At 47.1% G+C, this 26713-nt stretch overlaps 1 protein-coding gene across 5 annotated transcripts; it reads left to right on the plus strand.

Annotated features, from left to right (window-relative positions):
• Positions 1-191: 191 nt before the first annotated feature.
• On the plus strand, positions 192-26058 carry LOC126537518 (serine/arginine-rich splicing factor 7-like). Of its 5 annotated transcripts, none has more exons than XM_055074324.2 (5): positions 192-285; positions 1449-1757; positions 5379-5546; positions 8395-8570; positions 25583-25671. In XM_055074324.2, the coding sequence occupies exons 2-4, from the start codon at positions 1522-1524 to the stop codon at positions 8537-8539; spliced, it is 549 nt and encodes a 182-aa protein (XP_054930299.1). In that variant the 5' UTR covers positions 192-285; positions 1449-1521; the 3' UTR covers positions 8540-8570; positions 25583-25671. The 5 variants fall into 5 exon arrangements, with proteins under 5 accessions (XP_054930299.1, XP_050040560.1, XP_050040559.1 ...); XM_050184603.3 differs by having other exon boundaries at positions 195-285; positions 1454-1757; positions 8395-8535; positions 25583-26058; XM_050184602.3 differs by having other exon boundaries at positions 196-285; positions 8395-8535; positions 25583-26058.
• The last annotated feature ends 655 nt before the right edge of the window (positions 26059-26713 follow it).

The following is a 26713-nucleotide window of genomic DNA, read 5'->3' on the forward strand; positions in this document are numbered from 1 at the left end:
TTATAGCTAAATTTAGTCATTTTTATAAAAAGAAATCACGAACTTTGAGTTTTCATTTCATTTTTCATTTCATCTTTTTTTTTTGTCATGACTTTTTTATTTATATATTCAGTGCCTCTACGTCCTCTGCCAGCGCCTCCTCTAGGCGCCTCCTCCTTTCTAGAGGAGGCGCTGCCTCTGCGGTCCTGCTACACTGCATGCTGGGATAGGTTTAGGCGTTTTTTCGGTTTCTCGTGGCGTCTTAACTTGCGGTGGTCGGCTCGCCGCACATTTGAGATAAGAAAGGTGGGTCTGTTTTGCGTACAGCGCTTGCACAGTCTTGTTAAGTAGTAAGTAAACGTTGGCTGCAAGGCTTATGAAGGAGCCACATTGCGCCAATGAGTTTCCTGCAAGCTGTAAACTTGAAACAAAGGAAGCGGCATCTCTAAGCCTATCCGGCCGGTTGGCGCTGCTAGTGAATGTAGCCATATTGTTCTCTCAGCTAATTTACCATACGTTTGAGCAACATTATAAGCGCAAAAGCGCGTTAATTAGTTGTGTAAACACTGTGTAGAAGGCTTGCTACTGAAATGTTAGAATTATGGCGCGCCGGCTTAAACATGGCGGCAGTGCCTGCCGACAGGCTCTCTATTCCCTCGTGCGGTTTTCTAGTTGAAAAAGGAGTAGATAGCCATTTAAGCGTTTACGCGTTTTTCCCTCGTTTTCATATTTGACTTTTAAGGGCTTTTGCTTAGCAGGTGCCCTCTTTCTCTGCTTTAGCTGTGTTGCGTGCCTCAAGTTCACCGGCCCGAATTACATCGATAAGATTGCACGCCCTGAAATTTTACGCCTCTTCTGAAAGCAACGTAGCCGTTCCATGAACCACGGTACGTTTCATGGCCGTTGCGTTGAACAGTGTGTTGCGCCATAACGTCTGCGGTAGTCTCGCGCGTTAGTCTTGCGCGTTCGAATTTCGATTGGCGCCGTAGCGCGCTCCCCTTTGTCGTTGGGCCGAAAAGCTCCGCGACTTTCGGTGGTGTGGCAGATTAGCTACACTGCCGATTGTACCAGCGGTATGGTGACCAGCGTGGTTCGTAATTTAGTACACGTCACTCAGTTAAAGTATTGCCTTTCACTTTGTTAATGGTCTCGTCCGTACGCCTGAAGAGAGGAAAAAAATATTGAACGCAGCGCAGCCGTTTCTTGACAGCCCCGCGCGAGGCGCGATGTTTTAGTCGTACCGGCATAATTGAAAAAAAAAAAAAAAGGGAACTAGTGTTTTCGTAACTCCTTGCACGTACAAGCTTCTATCTTTACCTTTGCCTCCCCTCTCCCCCCCTATTGACGTTCGCCAGACGAGCTACCCGTCGAACCGTGGTGTTTGGCCGAGCGAGCCTGGCGAGCAAGTGTGTGCATGGGCGCCGCTAACGTGTGTTTGTGTGGTCGCGTGTGTGTGTGGTATTCGCCAGGACAGCTCCAGTGGATGTCCTGTCAGCTTTTGCCGCCCCTCCCCACGCACGGCGTCTGCAGTCCAACGCAAAAATGTCCTCCCGGGATTCTCCGCAGATGGCACGCTACAGAGACACCTGCCCCATAGACTGCAAAGTGTACGTCGGTGAGTTGGGCAACAGTGGCACCAAGCATGAGTTGGAGGAGGCTTTTGGCTACTATGGGCCCCTGCGCAACGTTTGGGTAGCCCGAAGTCCGCCAGGCTTCGCTTTCGTCGAGTTTGAGGACCCCCGAGACGCACGGGACGCTGTGCGAGCACTTGATGGCAAGTGAGTACCGCGGAGCAGCGCACCGCACATTCCATTTTCTTGCTAGTATAGTCTGCTAGCGCACCCATTTGCTCTTCTGGTGTTGAACGGGCACTAAAGATGAATAGTAAGTTAGCCTGTATTAGTTCACTATGCTTCTGCAATAGCGAGAAGATAACATACCGTGAGAAAACGACTTGGTAGGCCAGGAAAGACAAGAAAATGAAAGATGAGGTGGTGACACCACTGTGTGAAGTATCTGCACCAGTCTTCTGAACCCATGTACACTTGTGGCTTCTTTTCTGCTACTTGCATTAGCGAAGGCTATGTCAAGCCCAACAGACCATTGAAACTATTCTAGAAGAGTTGATTGTTGGGCTAGTTGGTTTTCCATAATTGAAGTAGTAACTTAGCGTGATAAAAACCAGACACAAGAAAGGTGGACGAAGACAAGCGCTTGTCTTTGTCCACCTTTCTTGACTCTGGTTTTTGTCGTGCTCAGTTACTACTTCAGTTATTTAAACTATTGCCCTAGCTTTTCCATAACTGCATTGTAAAGCCACCTCGTGCACACCTCTGGCTGGGTTACTGCTGGACGGAAGCTATTCTGATATCAATGCTCTTGACGATTGTCGATAAGTGTTTTCTTGCAGACTTAAAGAGCGGCACCTGGCGAGTCATTTGTGACTAGAAGCAGTGGCTATATGTTGACCTTCACACTTTCAGTGGCCTCCTGAGATCTAGCAACATGCTGAATTAAGTCTTGCATGTCTCACTTTTGCAATGTCTGCGTGAATGTCTGCATTGTAACACTAAGGGGACTGACAACCAATTTTCATGGTTTCCAATTTTTTTAGTGCAGTGGAAAGCTTACCGGTCAATGTGTTGAGTCATGCAGTGGTAATTATCTGCAGTGAGGATGTAGTTCACTGGAAGCATGCTGGAAATAGTGATGGGTGAGCGCGATGGCACTTATGCGCCACCTTTGGTGGGAGGCAGACAGGTGTGGACATAGTTATGAAAAAGTACTAGTAATACTTGTTGCTGGGGTAGTCGGTTCATACTGTATAAAGACAATAAGAACTATGGCCACGTGGTGCAAATCGAAGTGTTAAATTATTTATACAATAGCTACGTGGTTTCCTGTCCAGTAGATTTGGTTGTTAACGAGTCAAGGGTGTTTTAGCCAAGCGAAGTTCAGTTCACAAAAGGGAAGCGATGCTTTTACACGTGATATGTGGTTCAGCGAGTTGCTGCAGCTGTGCGTGTGCTTTTCATTTCCTAAACATGTTGTCTGGAAAACCTGAGTGAGCTGGAACATAGGATTTTAGCCCGCATGCATGCTCAGAATCCTGTGCATGTACAGGCGCCGACAAAAGTGGTATACTCCACGCAGTCCACGCAGCGGGAGCTGGAGCAGCGGCACACTGCATCGTGACACCATCTACAGGCGGCATCTGGGATCAAGACAGCCAATGGGTGCCCTTTATTATCGGCAGACATGATCCCAGATGCTGCCTGTAGATGGCGTTGCGATGCAGTTTGCCATTGCCCCGGCTCCCGCTGCGTGGAGTATGCCACTTTTGTCGGTGCCTGTACAACAGAAATCATGTACACTCTGCCATGCATTGAAAGATGCGAGTGCTGCTTGTTGACTTTCTTTTTTTTACGTGGTAATAGGCATAGAATAAAGTGGAAAAAGCCTAATAATGTACTCTAATTGCAAGCAATAACTACGTGGTAATTAATAACAGCCAACTTGCGTAATCTCTTATACTACATCCAAAGTACCAAAGCTTCACCAGTAGTTTGCGCCACTTACTGGTTTTTAGGACTTGCTTTGCCAAAATTGTAATTACTTCTTACGTGAACAGTGTGCATGATTATATCGCTATACATCTTGCTCATTTCATTTCCATGAAATCTCGCAACACATTCTGGCCAGTTGTTAGTCCCTTTCAAGGGCCCCTCACCAGGCCTTATAGCAAATTTTGGTTACACGCTGGAAGTTGCGTCTCTTCTATGGAGAGTTCTGTTGCAAAAAGTGGCTCGTTGATAGCAGAGATAGCATTTCAGTGTTGTGAACCCATGATTTCAGAAGGCTAGCGCCACTGCCAAGAGAGATACTTTCTCTACTTGCCCTGTCTAGCCTCCGCAAGCGAAATTCCTTCCCTGCATTCTCCCACACCGGACCTCGAGGATCACATAACGCCCATGTCACCGGGTGTGGCGCGCTTCCGCTGGCGTATGTGCTACACTAATACTGAGGCAGACACAAGCGGATCACAGAGCATGATAACGCACTGAAACACTGTAGAAAATGAGTTTCGGTGTCTGCGCGCGCAACTGCACGACGTGGGAACAAGCAGACAAAATGGAAGTACATCTCTCTTGCCGTGGTTCGAAGTAAAAACATGCAGACATTCAGTTTGTGTGTTTTGTTATTTCTCTCTAAGCTTTAATTTGTCTGTTCTAGCAACATATTACACAAATAACAGATGATGGCTTGAATAATTTTTGAAGTTGCGTGTCACCACGAGTGATGTCGCAGCGCAAACATGTGCATGTAGGCGGACTAGCATATTTACGTCAGCCACCGGCTTGGAGCGCAGCGGCTACGAGGATAAGGGAAAATGGTGTTCGGTTGGAAATTTCTATCTTCCCATGGTGCGCAGTGATGTAATGCTTTGCAGACAAGATCGTTACAGGGCAACATATATGCTGCGCTTCGCAGCTCAAAATGGCCAGACCTGGTGAGGTGCCCTTTAAAAAGGTGACTTGCTGTAGTAGCATAACAGCAGCGACCATAAAAAAATATTCCCTAGAGTAATCACTCTTTCAAGCAGTAGACATTTAAATCAGTTCTGGTTATTTGATTCTCTTCTGCAAAGTAACCTTATGTTGAATTCCAATGGCAGATCCAAGTGCTTGGTCGGATCACGACCGGAGTGTGTCATTCTGACTGAGATCGCTCTCGTCAAATTTGCAAATGCAATGTGTGCACTCCTGCTGGGAACTAGTACAGGAAAACAAAGTGTGAGGGTGCTAGACTAGAGGTGGATCGGGTAGGCCTAATCACCACTGTCATCTGGATCATCCTGGTATTCCGTGTGTTTTTCTTCCGTGTCAGAAGAATCGGCACTGGACCTTGGAACTTGGTGTCCGAGTGGGAGCTGTCACTATCCAGGAGCAGGAACAAAAACGCATGCGCGACGCAGCGCCCATGTTTTCCATGTCATCCATAGCTGCCCGCGACTGGAAATAGGCGACCGTGATAGGAAGCAGAGGCGGGTAAAGAAAATAAGTCTCACAGACTTGTGGTCAAATATTTTTGTTCCGCAGAGCGATGGGGAATCGGCTGGTCCCAATCTGCCATTGGAACACGCAGCTCACGCTCTCATTCTGCCGTTGGAATAGGATTTCTCCATACAGAGCAGAAAAACTTGATCTGGATCTTCCATTGGAATTCGACATTAGAAACCCAAGAGAACACTGTAGGTGTTCCCTGCTGCTTCTGCTGTTCTGGCCAATCAGACTGCTCTCCTTGGGGAGAGGGAGCTTTTGTCGTTTTATAATGTGCCCACACGTGGCAACATTAGGTTGTGCTTAGCAGCTGCTGCAGTAACTGTGGTTGTTTTTCAGGATGCTTTGCGGCCGCCGTGTGCGTGTAGAGTTGTCCACAGGGAAGTCTCGCAACTCTTACCGTGGCTCCTCACGCCCATTCCAACCAACTGACCGTTGCTACGACTGCGGCGAAAGGGGACACTATGCCAGAGATTGCAGAGTCTACTCGCGCAGGAACTCCTCGCGGTAAGTGGTGGTGCTCTTCTCGGATCACAAGCGCTTGACATTCAATTTTCTTCTCATTACACTGGTAGAAAATTTAGTCAGGGCAGAGTATAGCAGCTGTAGTGCACTTTCCTGCAGGGAACGAAAATGTGTACAGTTTTCAAAGAGGCAAGCATTGACTTCATAATTCGCTTGTCCTCGTAGGGATGTTATATTGCAGTAGTTATGGGACACAGGGGCTAGTGGGCAGATAGATGTAGACAGGCTATTGGGACTTTGATTTGCTGCGGGGTTTTTGGGGTTTCTTTGCATTGAACAGGTGGCGTGTGTGTGTGTGTGTGTGAGTGCGTGCACGTGCGTCTGTGTGGCGAGTAATGCTGATGCCCCATGTTTTGTAGGCCTGAGCCTCGCCCCCGTTGTCATAAATGTCTGCGCACGAGAGGCTTCGGTTGAGTCAGCGGTGGTTGGCAGCGGCGCACGATGCCAGCACTCCCACCACAACCACTACTACTACTACTACAGCGCCAAAAAAGGGGGCAGCTAGAGAGATCACATGATGAGCGAGGCGGCCACTGCTGCAAGCGAACGGGGGCGGCAGCCAGCACTGCTACTCGGCTTCTTCCGCTCTGCTAGTCTGCTAAGAAAGAGAGAGCTTCCACTGCCACTGAGACTTGATGGGGGCAAACCGCTCCGCGGAACACACTACTACTACTACTGCGTACTTCCACTACTACTACTGAGAGGGTGTCGGGAAGAGATTTGCCACTAGCGGCAAGAGATTGCACTGTGCACCTCGGCGAGTGGGCAGAATGCGCGGCGGCTGCGTCTGCTGCTGCTGCTGCTGCTGCCAAAGGTGAGTGGCGTCCGAGGTTGGGGGCCCTGCCTCACGGGGCTACCCTGCACTTCCTAAGTGGCCCGATCTGAGAGCTATGCGGTGAATGAGCCCTCTTTAGTGTTTTTTGATGGCATAAGCCCTGTGGCTCCTTATTGTCAAGAAGCCTCAGGAGAGCGGCGCTTGTGACCCGTTCTGAGGAAACGGGCAGGAATGGGGAAGCCACGGGTGTTTTGAGTGGTTGTGGAAGGTGAAGGAAGGAGCGTTCCCCGGATGCGTGTTAGGATGAGCGTTTTAAGGTTTTAAGGGGGTGCCTCGAGCCCGTGGCCCAATAAGTGAGCAGCATCTTGATGCTTGTGGGAAAGGCTGGAGTAGCTGGAATCGCGTTTCCTAGTCGGTGGAAAGGGTTCTTTGTGTGCTGAATGGCCGAGCACGAGGGCTCAAGCCTCGTGCAGACTGGGTGCCCATTGGAGAGGTCTGGGAAAATGGTAGCACAGTGATGCATGCTGCATTGCTCGGGAGGAACTGTGTGATACACCTAGGAGAGCATCCCAGTTGGTGAAGGGTTTTATTTGTGGCCAATTTTTGCACCTTGCTTCTTTCGTGTGCCGTGAGCAGACTGGCTACAGCACGTGGTGGCCGTAAATTTAAAGCTGGGCGGAATAATTTTTGTTAGTCAAGTTAGTAATTGTACAATTGTAAGATCTATGCATATGCACTTTTTGTGTGTAGTGGAAAAGGACCTGTTAAATTAGTGCTGTGCAGCTTTGATGAAATTAAGGTAGACATACCATTTTTACCCAATTCTAACGTGCCCTCAGGTGTAATGCCAACCCATTGTTGTGGCCAGAAGTGCAATTTTTTTTTATTGTATCAAGCACACCAGTTTTCCTGCTTCAAGAAATAATAGCGGTTTGTGCTAACCTAGAAAAAGAAAACGGATTGTGTATATGCCTTAATAGGCCAAGCACTGCTCATTGTTGCTGTCAAAGGACTTGCCAACTGCATAGAAGCCTCTTTTGTGCTGCCTGCAGCCTTCTAGCTACCACATGTTTAAATGCCTTGCAGACCATAACAGCCTAAATATAGTATCCAGAATATACTATATAGCCTGACAAGCTTATGGAATGGGCACAAAGCTGCTGTTTCTACAGCTGCAGCAACGTGTGGATTGGATAAAAAATACTTCATGCCAAGGAGGAAAGCTTGTCACTATTGTAGTTTTTGTTGCGTACTCTAACCACTTTTAGTAAATTTTTAAGGAAACAAGGTGTGTGTTAAAATAGAGTAAATGCGGTACTTAATCAACTCAAGTTTCTTGCATAACATGTTTTGTAGCCTGGATTCCTGTTGCAACAGTTGAACATCTGAGTTCACTTAGTAGCTCCGTGGTGTGCCAGCTTCCCGTTTTAGAAATTTCTTTGTCTCTCCCTTTATGCACTTTGTTGGACTTTTGGATTTAAGGCTTTGCAGTGTTTGTCACAGGATCGTTGCTATAATTGTAATTGTTCCTCAGTTTTATAATTTGGCATGAACTTTGTCAAGTTACTGCCAGTTACGAAATGCAAGTACACTTGGAAATAGCCTTTAAAAATTTTTAGTGGTGGTGATGGCTGCTAAGGCTTATTTCAGTCAGGTCAAATCTATTATGCAAGTCTGATTCTGTATGCCACCCCAAGTGCCATGTCTTAAGAATTCTGTTGTCAGTCTGTTAAATGCCAAATTTTAGCCTGCTGTAGGTGATGCACTTCAGGTGAATGTCTTGCATGATTTGCGAGCCCTTCTGCCTATATTGTTTTCTTTGTTTCCTTTTATTTTTGTCTCTCCCTTCATATCCTGCATGTTGTGCACCTGTTGATCATTTCAAAATTGTCATATGCACTTGAGTCATGAGAGTAGGGTGCTGAAGAAAGGGGAGGGTTTTTGGTGTAGTACAAGGCACGTCATTGGGTTGGAGCTGTGGCAGGGGAAGGCCTAGTGGTGGCAGTTCGTTGGCTGCAGTGACATATTGTGGTCTCGGGGTCGTCATTCGCGCAGCCGTAGCCGATCAAGGTCCAGGAGCCGGTCATTCAGTCCCCGCCGTGGAGGTGGTGGTGGTGGTGGTGGCCGGTCCCGCTCGCTGAGCCGGTCGCCGCGGAGGTCCCCGCCTGCTGGATCACGAAGCCGCTCACGCAGCCGGTGAGTGGCACAACCCCCTCCCATGGCCACTGCAGGTAACTGCACACCGAGACACGGTCTCTCTCTTGTCCCCCCCGCTGTGCCTGCCTGCTTCTTGTCGTCCACGATTGCTGCTGCACGTGCATGGCACCTCTGCTTGGGCGGTGTCGGGAGCAAGCCAGTGAGCTTGTCGCCACTGTTCGGTAGAAACTGTGTGTAGGTCAGGTTACTGTTGAAAGCTGCGTACAGACGTGGGGTGCACGCAACCTTAGGTCCTCGCGATGTTAGATAAATTTTGATTAAATTTGAAATGTCAGCCAAAGGCCAACCTAAATGTATGAAAGGAATTTGCAGAAAGCGTCCAATTCCCCCCCCTTTCCCCTTGTTATTCTTGCGATCTTAAGAGAGAAAAGGATGTCAGTTTCCTTTTCTAATAAGTCGCTTGAAAATTTCACTAAGCTTACTCCACTTATAATGTAACTGTTTATAGTGCAAAGCTGGCTGTCATGCGGCCTTTCTCGACTCTCGTTTAACCTCCCGTAGAACTCCATATGTACACATACTGCTTATAGTACATCCGTGCCAGATGTGATAGTTTTTAATGACTTACGCAGTAAAGTCCCACGAATGCAGTAGGGAGTACACTTCTCAGTGAGCTGGAAAGAGGTGGAAGTTGGAGTGAGGTGGAAGGTGGAAAGAGTAACAAGGGTGATGTGGAGAAGGGGGAGACACCGGAGTAAATGAACAAGGGATGGAAAAAAAGTACTGCAGCGGCGGTGCGGTGTAGGCATGTGGTGGTTTTCTCGGGAACGGAGGAGCCTTTGCTTGGCCGCTCATCGGTGCACACTTTGCACTGAAGGCCACTTGAGTTTCTGTGCAGCCGTCGTGAAATCCAGGTACACGTGTGAGACTTTCATTGCTGTCAGTTTAAGTGGTGTTCTGCAAATGTAGTTTGAAGCTTTTGTGCTTTATATCCACATGCGAGCTTTCACCATTCCTGCCAGTACAATCACATACAAACTTGGTAGGGGTTTGCAGTAGTTGCCGCAGCTGATAGCTTGAGAAACCACTCTACTTCACGCTGCTGTCAGTTCAGCCCATGCGCATGTTCACTTGCCCAATCCCTTTAGGTAATTGTCTATGGTAATTGGTAATCCCTTTAGGTAATTGCTATGGTAATCCCTTTAGGTAATTGTCTTTAGGTAATTGTCTATGTCTACGAACCTATTGAGCGTGAGCTTCCTGCAGCGGTGTGCTGCCAGACCAGGCTAGGGCTAGCCCTAACCAGCGTGCCACATCAGGAGTCGACGATCAGTGTTGCAGTGTGATACTGAGCCAGCAAAGCATGTTGCAGTGGTGCTGTGGCACTTTGAAAGTGGAGGAACCACTCTAATGACATAAGTGAGGGCACAGGTGGCATGGGCAACACCCAAATGGTGGCAACTTGGTTTGGGTTTGCCATTGTTTCAGACATCACGTGCATGCTGATCAGTCTGAGAAATCAAACGAGACACTGCGCGGTCTCCTAAATTTTGGTCACCGTTATACATTGGTTCTGTGGAGTAGTGGCAGTGCTGTGGTGAATTTCCCCTTATTGAGCCATACTTTGTCGCTTTTTTTTACTTTGTTTCATGCAAAGACAGCGGGTCCCCAGATATTAACGTTTGAACATGTGACCATCCTGGTCACATGGTTTGATTCTTGGATATGCGCAGCTGCTTGGTCTGGCTGTTTCGCACACGTGCAGCCTTTAGAAAGGGCTGTTTTGGTTACAGTGCAGATATTTGTAATTCCAGCGACTTATGCTATAAGCGGTCTATGCTGTAGCTTTTTTTGACCAACTATCACTTCCTCTGCTGTTGGTACTGTGCGCTTCTGTATGAGAAAAAATAATTCCTCACTGAAAGCTTCCAGTTAAAAATTAACCGCCTCGGAGCACCTGACAGGCCTCGGTTAGAGATGCGAAGTGCGGAAAAAAAACGGGAAAATTCCCGAAAGAAACAGGTTTTTTCCTGTTTTTTTCGGCGCAGTTGGAAAAATTGGCCAAAATTTCCGCGGGGAAAGCGTACAGAAATAAAGCTTCGGCGACACCCAGCGTTGAACGTGCAACCGAAACGCAGAACGCGAGACCGAAACGTTGCACATAATGCCTAAACAACAAACGGCGGCTGACCACTCGCCATCGACATCACTTAAGGGGGGACACCCCACTTAAATTTTCATTTTTTATTTGTGGCCACAATTTGATAAAACTTCCATCACTTATGTATTTTGACATGCTGATTTCAAATATTCAGTTGGTTTTCCCATGCAACAAGTACTTTTCAAAATATAAGCAATTCATGTTTTTTTGTATGGACTAATTTGGAGGCAAGTTCTCTCTACAATGCTGGCTGTTAATGAAGGAGACTGGCACATCAAAATGATGTTGAATGATCAGAGGTTGCAGTGCTACAAGAATGAATGTTCTAAACTGATTTATGCCGAAGTTACAGCATGTCAAACTTTTGTAAGCAGAAGGCATTAGTGTAACCCTGAAGAAATTATCACTTTTTCAAAATTTCTGTAATGATATTTGTTCACATTTTAGGCCTACTGCACTCCCATTTTGTCCACCTTTCTGACGAAAAAAGAATTATTGCAATAAGATGAGTAGAACCAGAGATATCGTCACTCCAAAACTACACTACCATCAAAAATGTCGTTTTGAGAAAACGAGAAAAAACATTTCAGGACATGTTCATGGTGATTACGGCAAATGCTTGAATACTAAATTGATCAAGGATGATACAGGGGTCCAACCAGGCAAGAATGAAACTTTCGCTTCTTTAAGGGGGGACACTAATTCAAATAATGTTCATGATGTTTTCCATCAATATTCATGAAACTTTCCATTCTTGTGAAGACCTTTGTGCTGATTTCAAATATGTAATTATTTTTCCAATAGGCCATTTAGTTCTGAAGATAAATGAAATTCATTGTTCATAATTTGCAGAAATAGGGGGAAAAATGCGCTACGAAATTCGTATTGGCACATGCCTGGGTACTAGAAAACATAAGGAACATAATGGTAGGAATACTATTTTGATATATCAAATATTAGTAATTTTATAGCAATTCAATCTTTACTGTTCGAATTGTGGCTACCCTACTGTCTGATCTAAAGCAGAATTGAAAATTTTTAAAGCAGAAATTCCAAAATCTGACCCTACATCGTGTACAAGTGAAAAGTCGGTGTTTTGAGAAAACGAGGAAAAAGGAATACATTCACTTTTAATCAAAAGTACAGAAATAATTTTGCATTATTTTGCAGTGAAAGTGGCTAAAAGCCACCAGGAAGGTAGTCGCTCTGACCACGGCCACCCAAATGCGGCAAAAACATCGTTTAGCGCCGTTCGCCGATTCCCGGTGGCTTGCATCGCGCGCGCGGCAAGGTTGTTCACGCGGGTCGAGCTCCATGCCGACGCGATATCGCCGCAACACGCGCACGTGATAACGATCTCTATGGCGAGGCCAGATTACCGTTCGCTTTTGCCTACTGCGACGCTGCCGCCGCACACCTTGCACTTGACGACATCAGTCCGTTCACGGAGTCCTACTGAGGAAAGCGAAGCCTGCCTCGGCGTCGACTGGCGCGGCTGCAACGCCGTCGGCGCGAGTGAGCAAATCCAACACCCGCGTTGTTGCTGGCGTTGACGCAAGAACTCGAAGTTTTTTTGAGCATTCATCTCCCTCTGCAACAAATCCGCACGTTGCAACATTGCAGTGTCACGCCGAACGCAGCCGCTGTCCGTAACGATTTCTCATTTGTGAGCTGGCTAGGCCTACTTCGGCATCGTCCGCGGTTTCGGCATCATTTGCGGTTGGCGGCGAGCTACTCTCGATGCTTTTAGAAGGAATGGAGCGCTTTTGAAAGTTATAAGCTGATCGATTCTTCTTTCTGCCGAACTTGTGCCTCGTGGCGAACTTTCCCGGTGGATCGGACATCCTTGGGCATGTGCCAACAAACCTACGAGACGCGCAGTCGCGTCGCCTGCGGAGTGGAGCAGACGATGGGAACCTCGCGCAGCCAACCACAGCACGCGTTTTTGGTCACGTGCGCTAGTCAACGAATCGGATCGCGCGTTCGGGCTTTTTTTCTCCCCGGATTTCAACGTCACTGGCGTACCGACGGAGTCACTTTTGGCGGGAAATTAAAGAAGGAAGGCTCCTCTTTCCAACGAGACCAAGATGGCTGCGATCGCGCGCGTAGAAAAAGAGCTACGCGCCGCGATAAAAAGGGCTGTTTTTGCGCGGAATACAGCTCACAGTGATGTTACAAATTGATATTGCGGACGAAATACTCTTCCCCGTGATTCGAAACTTGGTGAATGAAAGGAATATTAGCTGTAGATATCGAAAATTTCGTTTTCAAAAAACCGATTTTTTCGCGATTTTTTCGCCGCAAGGAGCCGTGTCCCCCCTTAAGGGGGGATGAGGGGATCGGAACTAACTTTTTCATTTTTTATCTTAGAGTGATGAAATTTGGCATACAGGTTCGAAATAGCATCAAACAGACAGCTGCAAAGTTTCACAATCATATCTTCAGTAGTTTTTATTTTATCATTATTTATATATTGCTCACATGTTGCTTGCTCGTGGAAAGCCTAGCGTGACAGCAAAATGGGTTATGGGTCTGTAAATGTTTTTAATAGTTACTAAGAAGTATAGTCTAAGTCAAGATTCTCTTAATTTCTTTTTAAATTTCTCTGCTCTTCTTCTAAACGATATAGTATGCACCTTCTCTTTATGTTTAGAATGTATCATGCTCCAATTATTGTGTAATAAAAAAATGGTGAGCCTAAATGGTAAATCTGAGACTGTCTTGACATAAGGCACACTTCACCAATTGCAGCAAAACAAACAGGATTAAAATCCGTGCTCCCATTGCCGTGCTATGCTTTCCACGAGCGAGGTGATAAGCTCAAAACAAACTTTTGAGAAAACAAGCCTCAAAGTTCCATACTGGCACACACTGTCTAGAATGCTCCTGCATTGTAGAATTTGGTGTCCTTGGCAGCAGGTGACTTCTTAGCCCTCTGTCCTTTCAGGAGATGGACTTTGTGTGCCTTCTTCATTCGCTGGGAGTCTTTCTCGACAGCCCGCTGAAGAGAGAGGGCACCAGGGCGCAGGCCCAATGTTGTGCACAGGTCTGAATAAGCTTTCAGACTGCCCGAGTTGTACTTTGAAATTGCCTCGTGCACTGCTGTTTCCACAGCAAACAGTGAGGCATGCTGGTCTTTTGATACTAGTGACCATATCACTGAATGGAGACTCTCAGCCGCGTTTTGAGTTTTGCCTCCTCTGCACCGGGCCAGCAACTGAGGGTCTGAGAGGCGCCGGTACACAGGCAGGAGTGCTTCAGCAACTTTAGCTGAAAGCTTGTACTTGTGAGCTGGTGCTGGCTGCCCTTCTGCCTCAGCTGACCGGTGGTTGCACCAGCTAAGGGGGCCAGGGGGACACAGCTCATGATGGGGCTCATCATCTGTTGATGTGATGTGGTAGTACGTTGCCATTACTGCCCTTTGCATTTCCTCGACTTCCGAGTGGTTCCGCAGAGCAAGGCCATAGTAGTTTGTCAGTTTTTTGATGAGCTGCTGTGTCAGGCCCCCCTTTCCACCTAGTGGCTCTCCTTTCTTTGCCTTGGCCACCAAAGAGCGAAGTGCAGCCCCCATTCGTTTTTTAACATGATTTATGCAGTCCTCTTTAGATAGCTGCACAAAACCATAAACTTCTTCATCACATAGAGTGCGAAACATGCGGCTGTCCCCGTCACAAACTATGTTTGTGTAGCGTAGATCATTTCTGCTCAAGGAGCGCCTGAAGAGCTGTAGTGCAGCCTCAACCTCCATTCTTCCAGAATTCACATCAGTGTTTTTCTGGCACTGGTGTTGCTGCTTCCATTCAGCATAGTTGGGGTCACTTTCTGCTGGCTGTCGGCTGCACCCAAGGCAGAAGTTGGACAGAACTATGCAGTCCAACACAAGCCCTGTATGGAAATCAATTATACAGCCTACGCCGGTATGGGAGCTGTGGCCGCGTGTCAACCATGTGCCATCATACACTACTGTAATGTTCTTTGAAAATGTTGTCTCCATTTCAGTGTACACCTTTTTCACTGCCTCTACAGCATCTGTGAAGATGTTGTGTGCAGCTGCCGCTGCGGCAGGCTTGAAAGTCTTTTTGAGGTGCCCATCATATGTTTTGTGGTGTAACCCACGATGCGAGACATTCATGGTGGCCCAGAAGTCATTAAGAGCAGTTGGTCCTTTCCCAATGCTCTTTATTGCTTGCATAGCTCTGATGTTGACCTCGAAAGCTCTAGAGCCGCTCTTCCTTTGTGAGGACCACTCAGACTGTAGGGTACTACCACAGGAAATGCATGAAAGTACCATCTTCACAGCTAGTCCCAGTTCAGTCTCGCGGTGCACTGCTAGGCCGGGCTGCTGACAAGTTGGGCAAAGCGGGGAACCAATCAGCGAGTTCAAAGCAGCAACTTGAACAAGCATAAACTCCTCTTCTGGAGGTGCGGGAATGGCATTTTCCTGTGAGCCAGTCAGCCCGAACTTGCGCTCCGTTGCTGAAACCGCGCGAAGCGATTCGCGAACTCTCGACGCTTGCAGTTCTGCAGTTTCCGCGGACACAAATCGTGTTTCCAGGTGAGCTTGAATAGTGCGACGTTCACTGGGCGAACAGTCAACACTGCGATGAGCGGCAAGGTCGGCCGCCGGCGCATCCGCGGCAGCGAGCGTGCGCCCGCGTTGCAGCTCCGTCGAAGCGCCGGAACTCGTCGATGGCATGGGACTGCCTTCACTGGCGGTTGTTGGCTGCGGAGACATCTCGGCGTTGAACGACACACCGCGGAAGCGCGTCTCCGATGCTCTGCAGTCGGGCTGCGATGACCGCTGCAAGCTCACTCCGTAATCTGTGCTGGACGAACTTGCGACGGGACGCTCGCGTACGGCGAGACTCACTGGCATGTCGATCGTCACCGGTGAAGTAACACTGCGCCCGCGCTTCGACTGCAAAAGATCATGGTTCGTCTCACTATCGCTGGCTGGTGCTCGACTCGGCGCAAGATCCCGCAGCACGTTGGGCGAGAGATCGCACAGCACGTTGGGCGCGTACTCCGCCGATTCTGAACGGACGCTCGGCTCGGCCGAACCACCTGCTGACAATCGCCGCTTCTTCCTTGCTGTGACGGGCTTGCGTTTCCGCTTCCCGTAGGCATGCTTCGTCCGGTACTTCTTTTCGAACGTGCGCGGATCCATTGCACGTGGCCGACGTCCTCGAAACACAAGAGAAGGAAAGTCCAGAAAGGCTTCCCAGCAGCGGACAAAAGCAGACTCTCCTTGCGCTCCTTGCCTCGGCCGCCATTATGGCGCGGCGTCGACCAATGAGGAGGCGCCTTACAACGAGCCGCGGCGCAGAGCCAATCGGGGCGCGGCAGCCATTGGCTGCTCCGTGCTGCCACTCTCCTGTTTTTCTTTTTTTGTGCGCTTGCTGGCTGGCAGGGAAGGAAGGGAAGGGCTGGGACAAAGAGTCAAAGAGTCGGGCTTTCCAACGATACCAAAATGGCGGCGCTCCGTGGCGGGAAAGCCGAGCAGTCGCGCGTTGAACTTCGCGGCTTTTTCGCGATTTCGGGCGGATTTGTGGACGCCGGCACCGACAAATATATTTATTTTAAGTGCTTAGAGTTTGTTTTTCGGTGAAATATTTCAGTACAAGATAGAAATGATGCTGTAGATTCTGAAAAGCGTACTTTTCAAAAATCGATTTTTTTCGCGAAAATCGCGATCTGATCCCCGCTTCCCCCCTTAATGTCAGCTCCAGCGTCAGCGTAGCTTCGTCCTTCGGGTGCGGTTTCTCATGTTTTGGTGCCCGTTATTGTTCAATTTTGACTTTCCCTCGTACACTTGTGCAACCTGTGGCGGAAGTGCGCATATAAAGCCGTGTGGAAGCAGATTCTGCTATGGTACGGCCAATTTCCGACGTGTGGATGCACTTCACGGTCGGGGAGACCGTTGGTGGGAGACGGGGACCCGCTGTCTGTAAGTACTGCAACAGCAGCTACGCTTTTCCAAATGCAACTCGCCTTTCCAAGCACATTGCTAAGTGCGTGAAATACCCAAGACAGGAAGTGACACCACGAAGCCGCTCTTGCAGCCCTTCATGTAGCAGTCTCAGGTCAAGCGAACATAACGGCGCAGTAAGCAGCACAGCAAGCAGCGCAGCCTCAGCGACTGGAAGGGTTACTCACTTCGTCGATACAATGACACTTCAGCCGCAGAAGAACGCCGATAAAGCATTGGCAAAGGCGATATATGCTTCCAACTCACCGTTTTCCTTGGTTACAAATGACTATTGGCAGGCAGCATTTAAAGCACTCAGACCATCTTACAAGCCCCCGAGCCGGTACAGCTTGGCTGGTCCACTGCTCGACGCTGAGTACGAGGCGGCTACCGTATCCGTGAATAATTATATTGAAAAGGCTTTATGCATCACCCTTGTCACTGACGGCTGGACTAACGTCGAAGGAGAGTCAGTTATAAACTTTGTACTCTGCACACCATCGCCATTGTTCAAGTCAATCAACACCGGCAACAACAGGCATACTGCGGCCTATATGGCAGAAGAAATCTGTGCTGTTATGGAATCGGTTGGTAGCTCAAAGGTAAAGGCTCTGGTAACCGACAATGCCAGCAATATGAAAGCGGCATGGGCTCTCGTTATTGAGAGATTTCCTCATGTTACCGCGATTGGTTGCGCCGCACACTCTCTGGACCTGTTGATGAATGATCTCCTTACTCTTGGCACAATCCACGATGTGCACAAGCAGGCGAAAGATATAATCAAATACGTGAAGAAAACCCACGTGGTGTTGGCCACATTCAAGGAAAGGCAGGAATCGAAGTACGGCAAAAGTGTGAGCTGCAGCCTGAAGCTTCCAAGCAAGACAAGATGGAGTGGTGTCTGTCTCTCCTTTGAAAGCCTCTTGAAAAACAAGGTCTTGCAGGAAATAGCTATAATGGAAAACTTGAAGTTCGACAAGACTCTCAGGCTGGTCGTTCTGGACGAAGAAGAGTTCTGGGTCGCATTGAAATCATGCCATATTTTGCTGGAACCCATCGCACAGGCTATCAAAGCTCTAGAAGGTGACGGGGCACTGTTGTCCGACGTCACAAACTTTTTTCACAATCTAGAGGAGGAGATTCACTCGAATTTGCAGCGCTCTGTTCTTTCGCAGTGTGAACAGGATCTCGCTGAAAAAGCTTTAAAGACATGCAAAGTGTTTACAGTTCATCCCGTGCACTGTGCAGCAAACTTAATTGACCCAAGATACAAGGGGAAAAATCTGACAGACGAAGAAGTCTTGTCTGCGTTTGACTGGATCTCGGAGCACAGTACGCATATGAACCTAGAAGTTGGAAAAGTGTACTCCGATGTGGCCGAATACAGGACCAATTCAGGCATATGATCAAGGTCCGGAATAGGGGCTTCTGCTAACCACATGCCTCCTTCAACATGGTGGGAGGGAATCTGCACGAGTAAAACAGTGATGCCTCTGGCTCGAAACATTTTACGGATTCCACCATCATCAGCTGCTTGTGAGCGGAACTGGTCCGACTTCGCCAACATTCATACTCTGCGTAGGAACAGGCTGCGCAATGAAACGGTGCAAAAGCTTGTTTTTGTACACGCACATCTCAACATAATGAAGAATGCTACAGATGAAGCCAGTGATACTGACTCTGAATAAGAGGTAGAACTTCATTGTTTTATCATCTTCATCAATGTTTCCATAGTCGAAGCCACGACGAAATAGCCACAGAAGAGACATTTCAGTGTTCTTTGTTCCTTGTTTGAACTGCCGTAAGAATTCTAGGAAGCCGCACCGATTAACAGAGAACTGAACGCGTTTGCGGTGATACTTCTGGTCTGCCTTGCATCTGTTATACCCTGCATTCGTTTGTGAAAAAGCAGAAAGCATTTCACTTCTGTTATTTACATAATGAGAGTTATGGCTTTTGACATTTGGCAATAAACTACTGCCATATGCTAAAGAAAATTTGTTATTTTCCATTTTTTCCAAAATTTCAGAAAAAAAATGTGAAAGAAACGGGTTTTTTTCCGATTGCTCAAAATTTCCGGAAATTTTGCATCTCTAGCCTCGGTGCTATTTTGTATCGTGCCATTAGTGGTTCTTGGCCAACTCGGCTGTGGCTATTGCCAGGGCAACTGCTACTCCAATTGATGATTACGGTAGGCACATGTGACCACTGTAAGGCAGATCAGATGCCACTTCTCCAACTAGCTGCGATGGTTTGGCCACGCAATGGAAAGCGACCTTGTTGACACGAAGCTACCACGCTCGCCAAGATAGCGCTCTTTCTGAGGAGGGCGATACACTTTGCATCGCCGAAAAGGGGGACAAGGTCTCCATTCAAGATGTTCTCAATATAGGAAACAGTGTTTAAGGGGAGACATGGCGATGAAAACTTTTTTATTTATTGGAATAAATTGGTGAAATATGGCATGCAGGTGTGATTTGTTATGCTGATATCATAACTGACGTTAGTTTTGTGCTACCTGTTATACTTTTCGAGTTGCAACAATTGACAGCCTCTAATGGTCATCCCCAGATTAATAAATTAATTACACATAGTTCGCCAAGATTTTCACATCCGCAGGTTCACAAAGGCCCATTCTGTGCAATAAAGCTATTGGTTTATTTTTTAAATGCCGAAATGAGCATAAAAATTAACATGTTCCTATGCATATTGTCTTACTAACGACTTCTACGAAATACCCATTATAAATTTTTTTGTGAGGTGCAGTTAAAAATACAGCTTTATTGCACTCACCAATGTTTGAGAATGTAAATGCAAAAGACAACAATTTTGTTTTCATTCATTGTGAAATGGCACTGGGACGACTGAAAGCAACTGCACAATAAATGAAAGCTGAGAAAACGTAGCTCTGTTTCATTTGTTGTAAACGATTTAATCTTTACTTTGAGCACCTAAAACCTGTCTGGGATGTAGTCCCTTACCTAGTCCTTTTCTTTACATTTTATCTAGTTTTTAGCTTTCTTCCAGAACTTTGGTGCACCTTAGTTGCCTGTTTGATTGTTGTGCATCCATCCGTCGTACAGAGGTAGATGATAGCAAATTCAAAATGTCCGTTCTTGTTTCTCGTTGTGCGCACCCTCTTTATTGGCGAGAGTTGGAGCTGAAACCTGCAGTTGAATATTTGACGCGAACACTTCTGCTCCACCGATGTCTCATTGCTGTCACGACCATACGCTGACGCACCTTCACCAGCGCTTGCGCCGCCGCTTAACGGACGCGCTGAGCACCGCACGCGGGCGTGCTTTACTGCTCACCCACGTGCGCCGGTCATGCCTCGTCGGCAAGCTCGGCGGCGTCCGCTTCTACGAGTAGTTTTCTCCCTCATTTCCACGCATTTCGTGCTCTGTACGTGTGGGCCGTTCGTAACTTGATTCCTTTGATGCTTATCCCAGAAAACTTGCATTAGCTGCCACGGTTGTCAGTCACGTTAATCAGAATGTGCAGCTCGCTGCTGTGCTAATGTGTGTGAGGTTCGTTAGCAATTCAAATCTACAACAGCCAATAGGAGTGCGCCCTGTGCCCCACGTGACTACTGCGCCCAGTCGTAATGCCGCCTTTGCCTTTTTATCCCTTGCATTTGTTGGTTTATTTTTTGATAGAAAAATATGTCGCTCCTGCTATCTATAGCTCCGATTTGTCCTCTTTACGATCACACCAAGATGGCGGAGCTGCGTCAACGGATAGCGGGGCGATACGCGGTGCGGCGGGGCCTTCCGAAGCCCTATATTTTCGCAATTTTTGATGGCAGCACTCTAGGGAAGTGCCGTTATCTGGATCTCTATCGTATATTTTGTTATAACATTTCACCACGTGTTAAAGGTCCGTGGATTGCGAAAAATAAATACAGTCGCCGACCGTTTATTCGGACCTCACGGGGACTGCGGAAATGTCCGAATAAACAGGTGTCCGAAAAAGCAGATTAAGAAAAAAAAATGAAATCCTTTATTTCCACGCACTTATTCGGGCTCGGCATTAGGCTTGAAGAAATCGTGAGTGCGCCGTTGCACGCTGTTCCGTTTACGCGCAATCAGATAAGCCTGAATCTCGGAGAGGGTCGCACGGTCACTATAGGCGGCTGAAAGCACAGTCACTGCTTGTGCACGCTCCGCATGCGACGGCAGCGTAGCACATGGTGCGTCATCTTCCGACTCGGAGTCATCGTCCGGCGGTGCAGCATAGAGAATGGGTGCAGCAGAAACCTGACGAATGATCTCGCCGTCGTCAAGTTCTGCGCATGTCAGTACAGCAGTGTCAGCACCTGTGAAACTGTCAAATGACACGGTGTCCGGAATCGCAATGCAACCACTGCGCAGGTCTCGGCAGAACATTTTCCGCGTCAGTAGGGAGCACATCGGAAGGCGACAAATCTTAGGCCTCCCGGCACCCGCTTGCCGGCATTCCCCAGCGCAGTCTGCGCGGGCACTGTCGGCGCCATTAGACACTTGACGCTATGTTTTCGTACGCCGCGTTGGAACACCGAAACCTCGACACAGCACACAAAGCAAACACCACCGTGCCGACACCAATCGCACAAACGAAAAACGCGGCCTGCTCGCAGCGTCGTGCGCGAAAGAAACAAATCAGCTGCTGGATTGTCTTGACATGGCTTACTAAGCTGAAACCGGAACTGCTGTACGGCCACTCTATCGAACCAGGCAGAAACGATGATGATGAGCGGGGATTTCCAGTAGCACCACTTCGTGGGGCAGCAAGGAGGCTCCGTTCAAAACAAAAATGGCGTTCAGCAAGTCCAACTATGCGCCGGTCAGAGTCTGTGCATGATGCCCTCGATCGAGTTGGCTCAAGGAGTGTCCGAAAAATCAGACGAGAGGTTGGAAGGTGTCCGAACTTTCGGCAGTTGTTATACATTATGGTCTATGGGGAGAACGGCGGTGCCGCGAAGCTGACCGAATAATCGGGCACGTCCGAATTTTTGGAGTCCGGAAAATCGGTCGGCGACTGTAAATCAGAAAATGGAAAATTTTGACAATTTGACCTCTTCAATTGCCATGTCCCTCCTTAAGTTTTCTCGTGAGTGAAGCTCATAAGCGTTTCTATTCTTCTAGCTGTGAGTCTGTAATGTTGTTAAATAATCATAAAAGTAATTGTATAGTTCACCAAATTTTAGTATCATTGCTTTCAATTTGAATTCTTCAAATTCTGAGGTTGGCCAGTCTGGTGGTCTGTTTAGAACAAACCACGTGGGGTGCCTGTTACAAGAATGTGCACTGCGTTATGTTGTGGTGGCCATTTGCACAATGAAGCTGGACCATCTGGAGGAGGGTTGCATCAATTTTTTTCATAGGACGAGAGCCTTGCATAAATTTGGTGGCGGGCACATTGGCTTGTTCTTGGCAGCGCTGAAATCAGATGAACATGGCACTGTGCGAAACCTTTGTCCGTGACCTCCGTTCAACCCTTGCATTCACTGGATGAAATGCTAGCTTGTGCATTTCTCATGCTAATTGTGCCTCGTGCCTGCTGCTTAGCTTGCTTCTCACGCTGTGTATATCTTATTGTTTGACGTGCAATGCTTTGGAGTTGTGCTTTAAGTTTGTTTATTCTCCTTCACACAGCCACTGGTCGGCATTTATATATCTAGTAGGTACAGTAGTGTTCTTTGTGAGCTGCAACATGGTACCCGTGGTTGAAGAGGCTCCACGACTGCGCAGTGGTGTCGACGTACGAAAAATTGGTTGAATAAATACCAGTAATTGGAACTGTGTTAATTGCTAAAGTTTTTGCATGTCGCCGCCGCTGTGCGGTCTTCGGGTGTCTTTGACCATGGACACCATGTTGGAGCTCGTAGTGAATGTGATTGTGCAGTGGAATGTGTTTTTAAGCTGCATTTATTTATTTGATCTTTGCATTTAGTGTTCTGCCTACCCTGTGTAAATGAAATCTCGATATGAGCTTTAGGGGACTTCAGCAAAATGTTCGTTATGCTGGAAGGTCGTTATAGTGAAAGTCCCGAAATTAACCATTTCGCCAATCAACCAATTACCGTATTTACTCGCATCATGATTGCACCCCTGAATTTTGACAAAATTCGATTTTTTTTTATTTCCCACGTAATGATCGCACCCTCAACTTGCAGCAGCGATATGTCGTGTGCCAAGTCTAATATTGATTACGCTTACCATCTGTCGAATGCTTCGCGATCGACTCTTCAAGACAAACCAAGCGGTCTGCATGCACCTAACATTCTTAAGTAGATGCCTCATTTCATTACTTTCATCACTTTCCGCGCTTACATGACTAAAAAAAAGCTGCAACCAAACTTGCCTTTATTATGTGTAGGCTTTATAATGGTTGTGGTCAACAACAACAAAAAAGGCGCCTTTCGATTTTTCTCATCTGCACTTGTGGGCACGCAAAAATCGCGAGCGGCAACGATAGTAGCCACATTTACACTGATACGTTAAATGTGTACCCTATTCATACGCCGACGCTTTTAACACAGCTAAGATATTCACCCACCCTTAGCGGAAACGTGCCGTATTAGGATAGTAGTGATGACAGATGCTGCAGTTTCCGCAGCATGCCGGCCATGTGTTTCTATGTCACTAGCAGCTAAGCGCGCCCATCTCTGTTTCTGTCCCCTCAAAGTGGACATGGCTACGTTATTGCCGCATGCCGATATTAACGATATTATTCATTACTGATACGGAAGAAACTGTTTCAATGCACGTAATGTACTCGCGAGAAGAAAAAAAATTGCATTCAGCTTGCTCTGCGGGACGAAAATTTTTCTTTTCGCGGGAAGTTTAACTCGCGTAATGATCGCACCCCTGATTTTGCGTCAATTTTTCTGACAAAAAAGTGCGATCATTATGCGAGTAAATACGGTAGTTGTCACCGTATAAGCTATCTCGGAAGACGTCTGTGTTGGCTCTTGGGCTGCACTGTTGCTATTTTCGATAAGTTACTTAGCCACGCGCCACCCCTCTGCAGCAAAGTATATGCAGTTGCACACGGAAAAAAGACGCTGACAAGAAGCTCCATGTCACCTAAAAAGTGTACTGTTTCTTCTTCACTTCCCTTGCCGTGGACGCCACAGCTGTCTCAACGGTCTTGCTTAAGGCGGACAGCTCAACTATTCGAAAGTGCAAGCATGTGTAAACAACACTGCCCGGAAAGTGACCGTGTGGCCACCCCGCTAGCACGGAGATTACATTTCTCGGCGTGCATATCTGTTACGACCGCAATTGCCGTGCCAAAATGGGCGACTTAACATAAGCCCCACGTGACTTGCTTCTCTGCCACTTTTTTTGTGAGACAGCCAGGGTTGATCTCGCATGAGAGGCACCATGCTGTGAAATAAGAGGTGCCACTGATTTCTTTATATAATTTTCTGGGTTTTGAAAGCCATTCTCACTGTAAATGACCAAACCATTATAACTGAAGCCACATCTCTGTCTAGCTCGACCTAATATTTAATTTTATAGATCCTTTAACCCGACAAAGGCAGAATACCATTCCACATTAAGGAACATTAAAACCATTTGTTCATGTTTATTTCTGACTGTAGAGGGTATATTGGCACGAAACAAATAGTGAAATAAGAGTAAAAGTAAATAGCATAGTAATTACTTTATTAACTGGTTTGCTGAACTATCCACAACTGAAAACTCCCTCCAGCATTAAAAAACAAAGACAAAAAAGAAGAAAAGAAAACGCTAGTATGGGCTTTACATGGGGTTTGCAGCATCTATCCTTGAATGATTGAAATTCGTGTGCCTACTGTGTTTATGGTGAAGCTAGCTGTAAGCGTGAAGTAACCAAAGTTTTGAAGTAAACCTATGTAATCGGCAAATTGTGGTGTCTTTTGCTTGTTTCGTGAGCCTGGCCAGGTAGTTGGAATATTGTATAATCATGTTATTTGGTCAAAATCTGATTGTGCATCCATCCCTTCTGGTTTACAGCTTGCCAGTAAGTTTGGGCTGGCATGGTAACTTTGCCAGCAACTACAAATTTTTCTTTGCACCTGACCACACAGTGTCGGAGATTGCCCGGGATTTTGTGTAGAAAGTCTAGGAAAATTTAGAAAGAATTGAAAAGCATGACGTAGTGTACACCTTGGCACAAATGTGAAGAAGGAATGCCAAGACCACTGTCACTGTGCAGCAGTTTGTTACCAAACTGCAACCACATTTGCTAAGTACTAACTGCATTTACGCCAGAGGGCTTATCAGAGGGCTTGTACCACGTTTCAGTATGTAGGCAAAATCGCATCTGACATTTGAGCCAACAGAAATACTTGGTGTGATCGACAATTGAGATGCATAGTGGACATGCCAGGGGGCATCGCAGAAAGTTACTTCTTGACTTCAATTTATAGACAATTCTAAAAAGAGGCTTTTCAAGAAGTCTAACAATGGGGTGGCAGAAACATGCTGCTTACATGTGTGTTGTGATAATTTGCCCAAGTCACCTTAAATTGAACTGCATAAATGTGATTATGATAAGATTAAGAGGAATGGAGCCTAAGCACTAGTAATATCAGGTTTAGGAAATGTGGCCAGGCCCGCCCCGTGTTGGAAACTTGGAACATTACTAAGATTTCTTAGCTTCTCAACTGTGATCTTCTAAAGTATGGCATCTTTTTTTTTCATTTCTCAGGCCTTTAAAATAAGCTCACTGAGAAAACGCTAATTGATTGTTTGGGTTAATGAAATGGGCAAGCAGAAATTAAGTTTGCTATTATTACAGCAATAGTAAAACAAGAATACATCATGCGTTCATTGTTTTACATGCTTTGATAAATACTTGGAATTGGTCATCCATTGTGTCACTTGTGTACGCTCGAACCCTAAATGCCACGTGGCATGGTGAAAATCTGATGCTATCTTCGCCATGTACCAAACCATGTTTCGTTTTGTTTACATGTTGACCAGGTCACCGATTGCCAAGAGGGGCCGCAGTGGATCCAAGTCACCGAGCCGCAGGGACTCGCGCAATGGAAACCTTGACTGAACAGATGCATGCACGCATCCTTAAACGCAGGTGCCGGCAGCAGCAAACCTCATCAATCCTGCATTCATCACCCCTAAAAAAAGCTTGCATCAGCATTCTCCCAAATCCACATTGCAAACATTTCACGCGTGTCCTCCTTGGCTTGGCTATAAGCATAGGTCTTTTCATTCATTTGTTCCTGTGAAGACATGTTCATTCTCTTAGGTCAATTTATTTCCGCAAGACGTTCTGTGGGGAGGAAAAGGCATGGGGTAGGCACTTGTCTTGTTTAAGGACATTCCAAGTGAAAGCCCGCAATCAGTCGAGCTGCCCACAAACATCTTGCCACAGAACATTTAACTACCACCATACGTTTCCTTCTCTGTGAAAAATAAAAATAAAATGTGCTGTCATCACCCCTACTGTGTCTGCCATCATTGATTTGTAAAGTTGCACGGAGCTGCTGGTTTCCAAGTGTCTGGTGATGCGTGTCGAGTGCAAGTGTTGCAGAAACAAATATGGTGAAATATATTTGGTAAGTGCTCTAGAAGCCCCACAGAGTGGGGGGGGGGGGGGGTCTGCAATGAAGCCGAAAACTCGCAATACGCTTACGGCATTGCTTACTGTAGCAAGTACTTGTGTTATCTCTAGCCCACCTTTAGATGTGGTTATAGTGGTCCAGCAAATTAGAAGTCGGTCGCCTGCTTTATTGAAGCTGTTGGCGGACCTAGCTGAATTAAGTGCCGAGCTTTGCTGTCCTACGCCGACAACCTCCCTAGAGGGTACGGGAACTGGCTTGTCGCTGCGTAAAACTTTATTGCCAACATAGAATCAAAAAGCCCATTAAGCGGCCTCGTCAGCCTGTTTGACGACCCGATGTCGGTCCGAGTTGAGCAGAGCAGTCTCCCAATCCTTGGTATTTAAAATTGCGAGCTCGCGTGGTGAGGGGAGGGGGTCGGGGACGTGCCGGGCAGGTCGCAGGCGACGGAAACAAATGTGGCAGGTGGCGGCCCTGCTCCTTCAAGCATAAACCACAAGTAGCCTGTGGCCACTTTCGACGCTTCGTTATCGAG

The sequence above is a fragment of the Dermacentor andersoni genome, chromosome 4 (genome assembly GCF_023375885.2).
Source record: "Dermacentor andersoni chromosome 4, qqDerAnde1_hic_scaffold, whole genome shotgun sequence".
NCBI lineage: Eukaryota > Metazoa > Arthropoda > Arachnida > Ixodida > Ixodidae > Dermacentor > Dermacentor andersoni.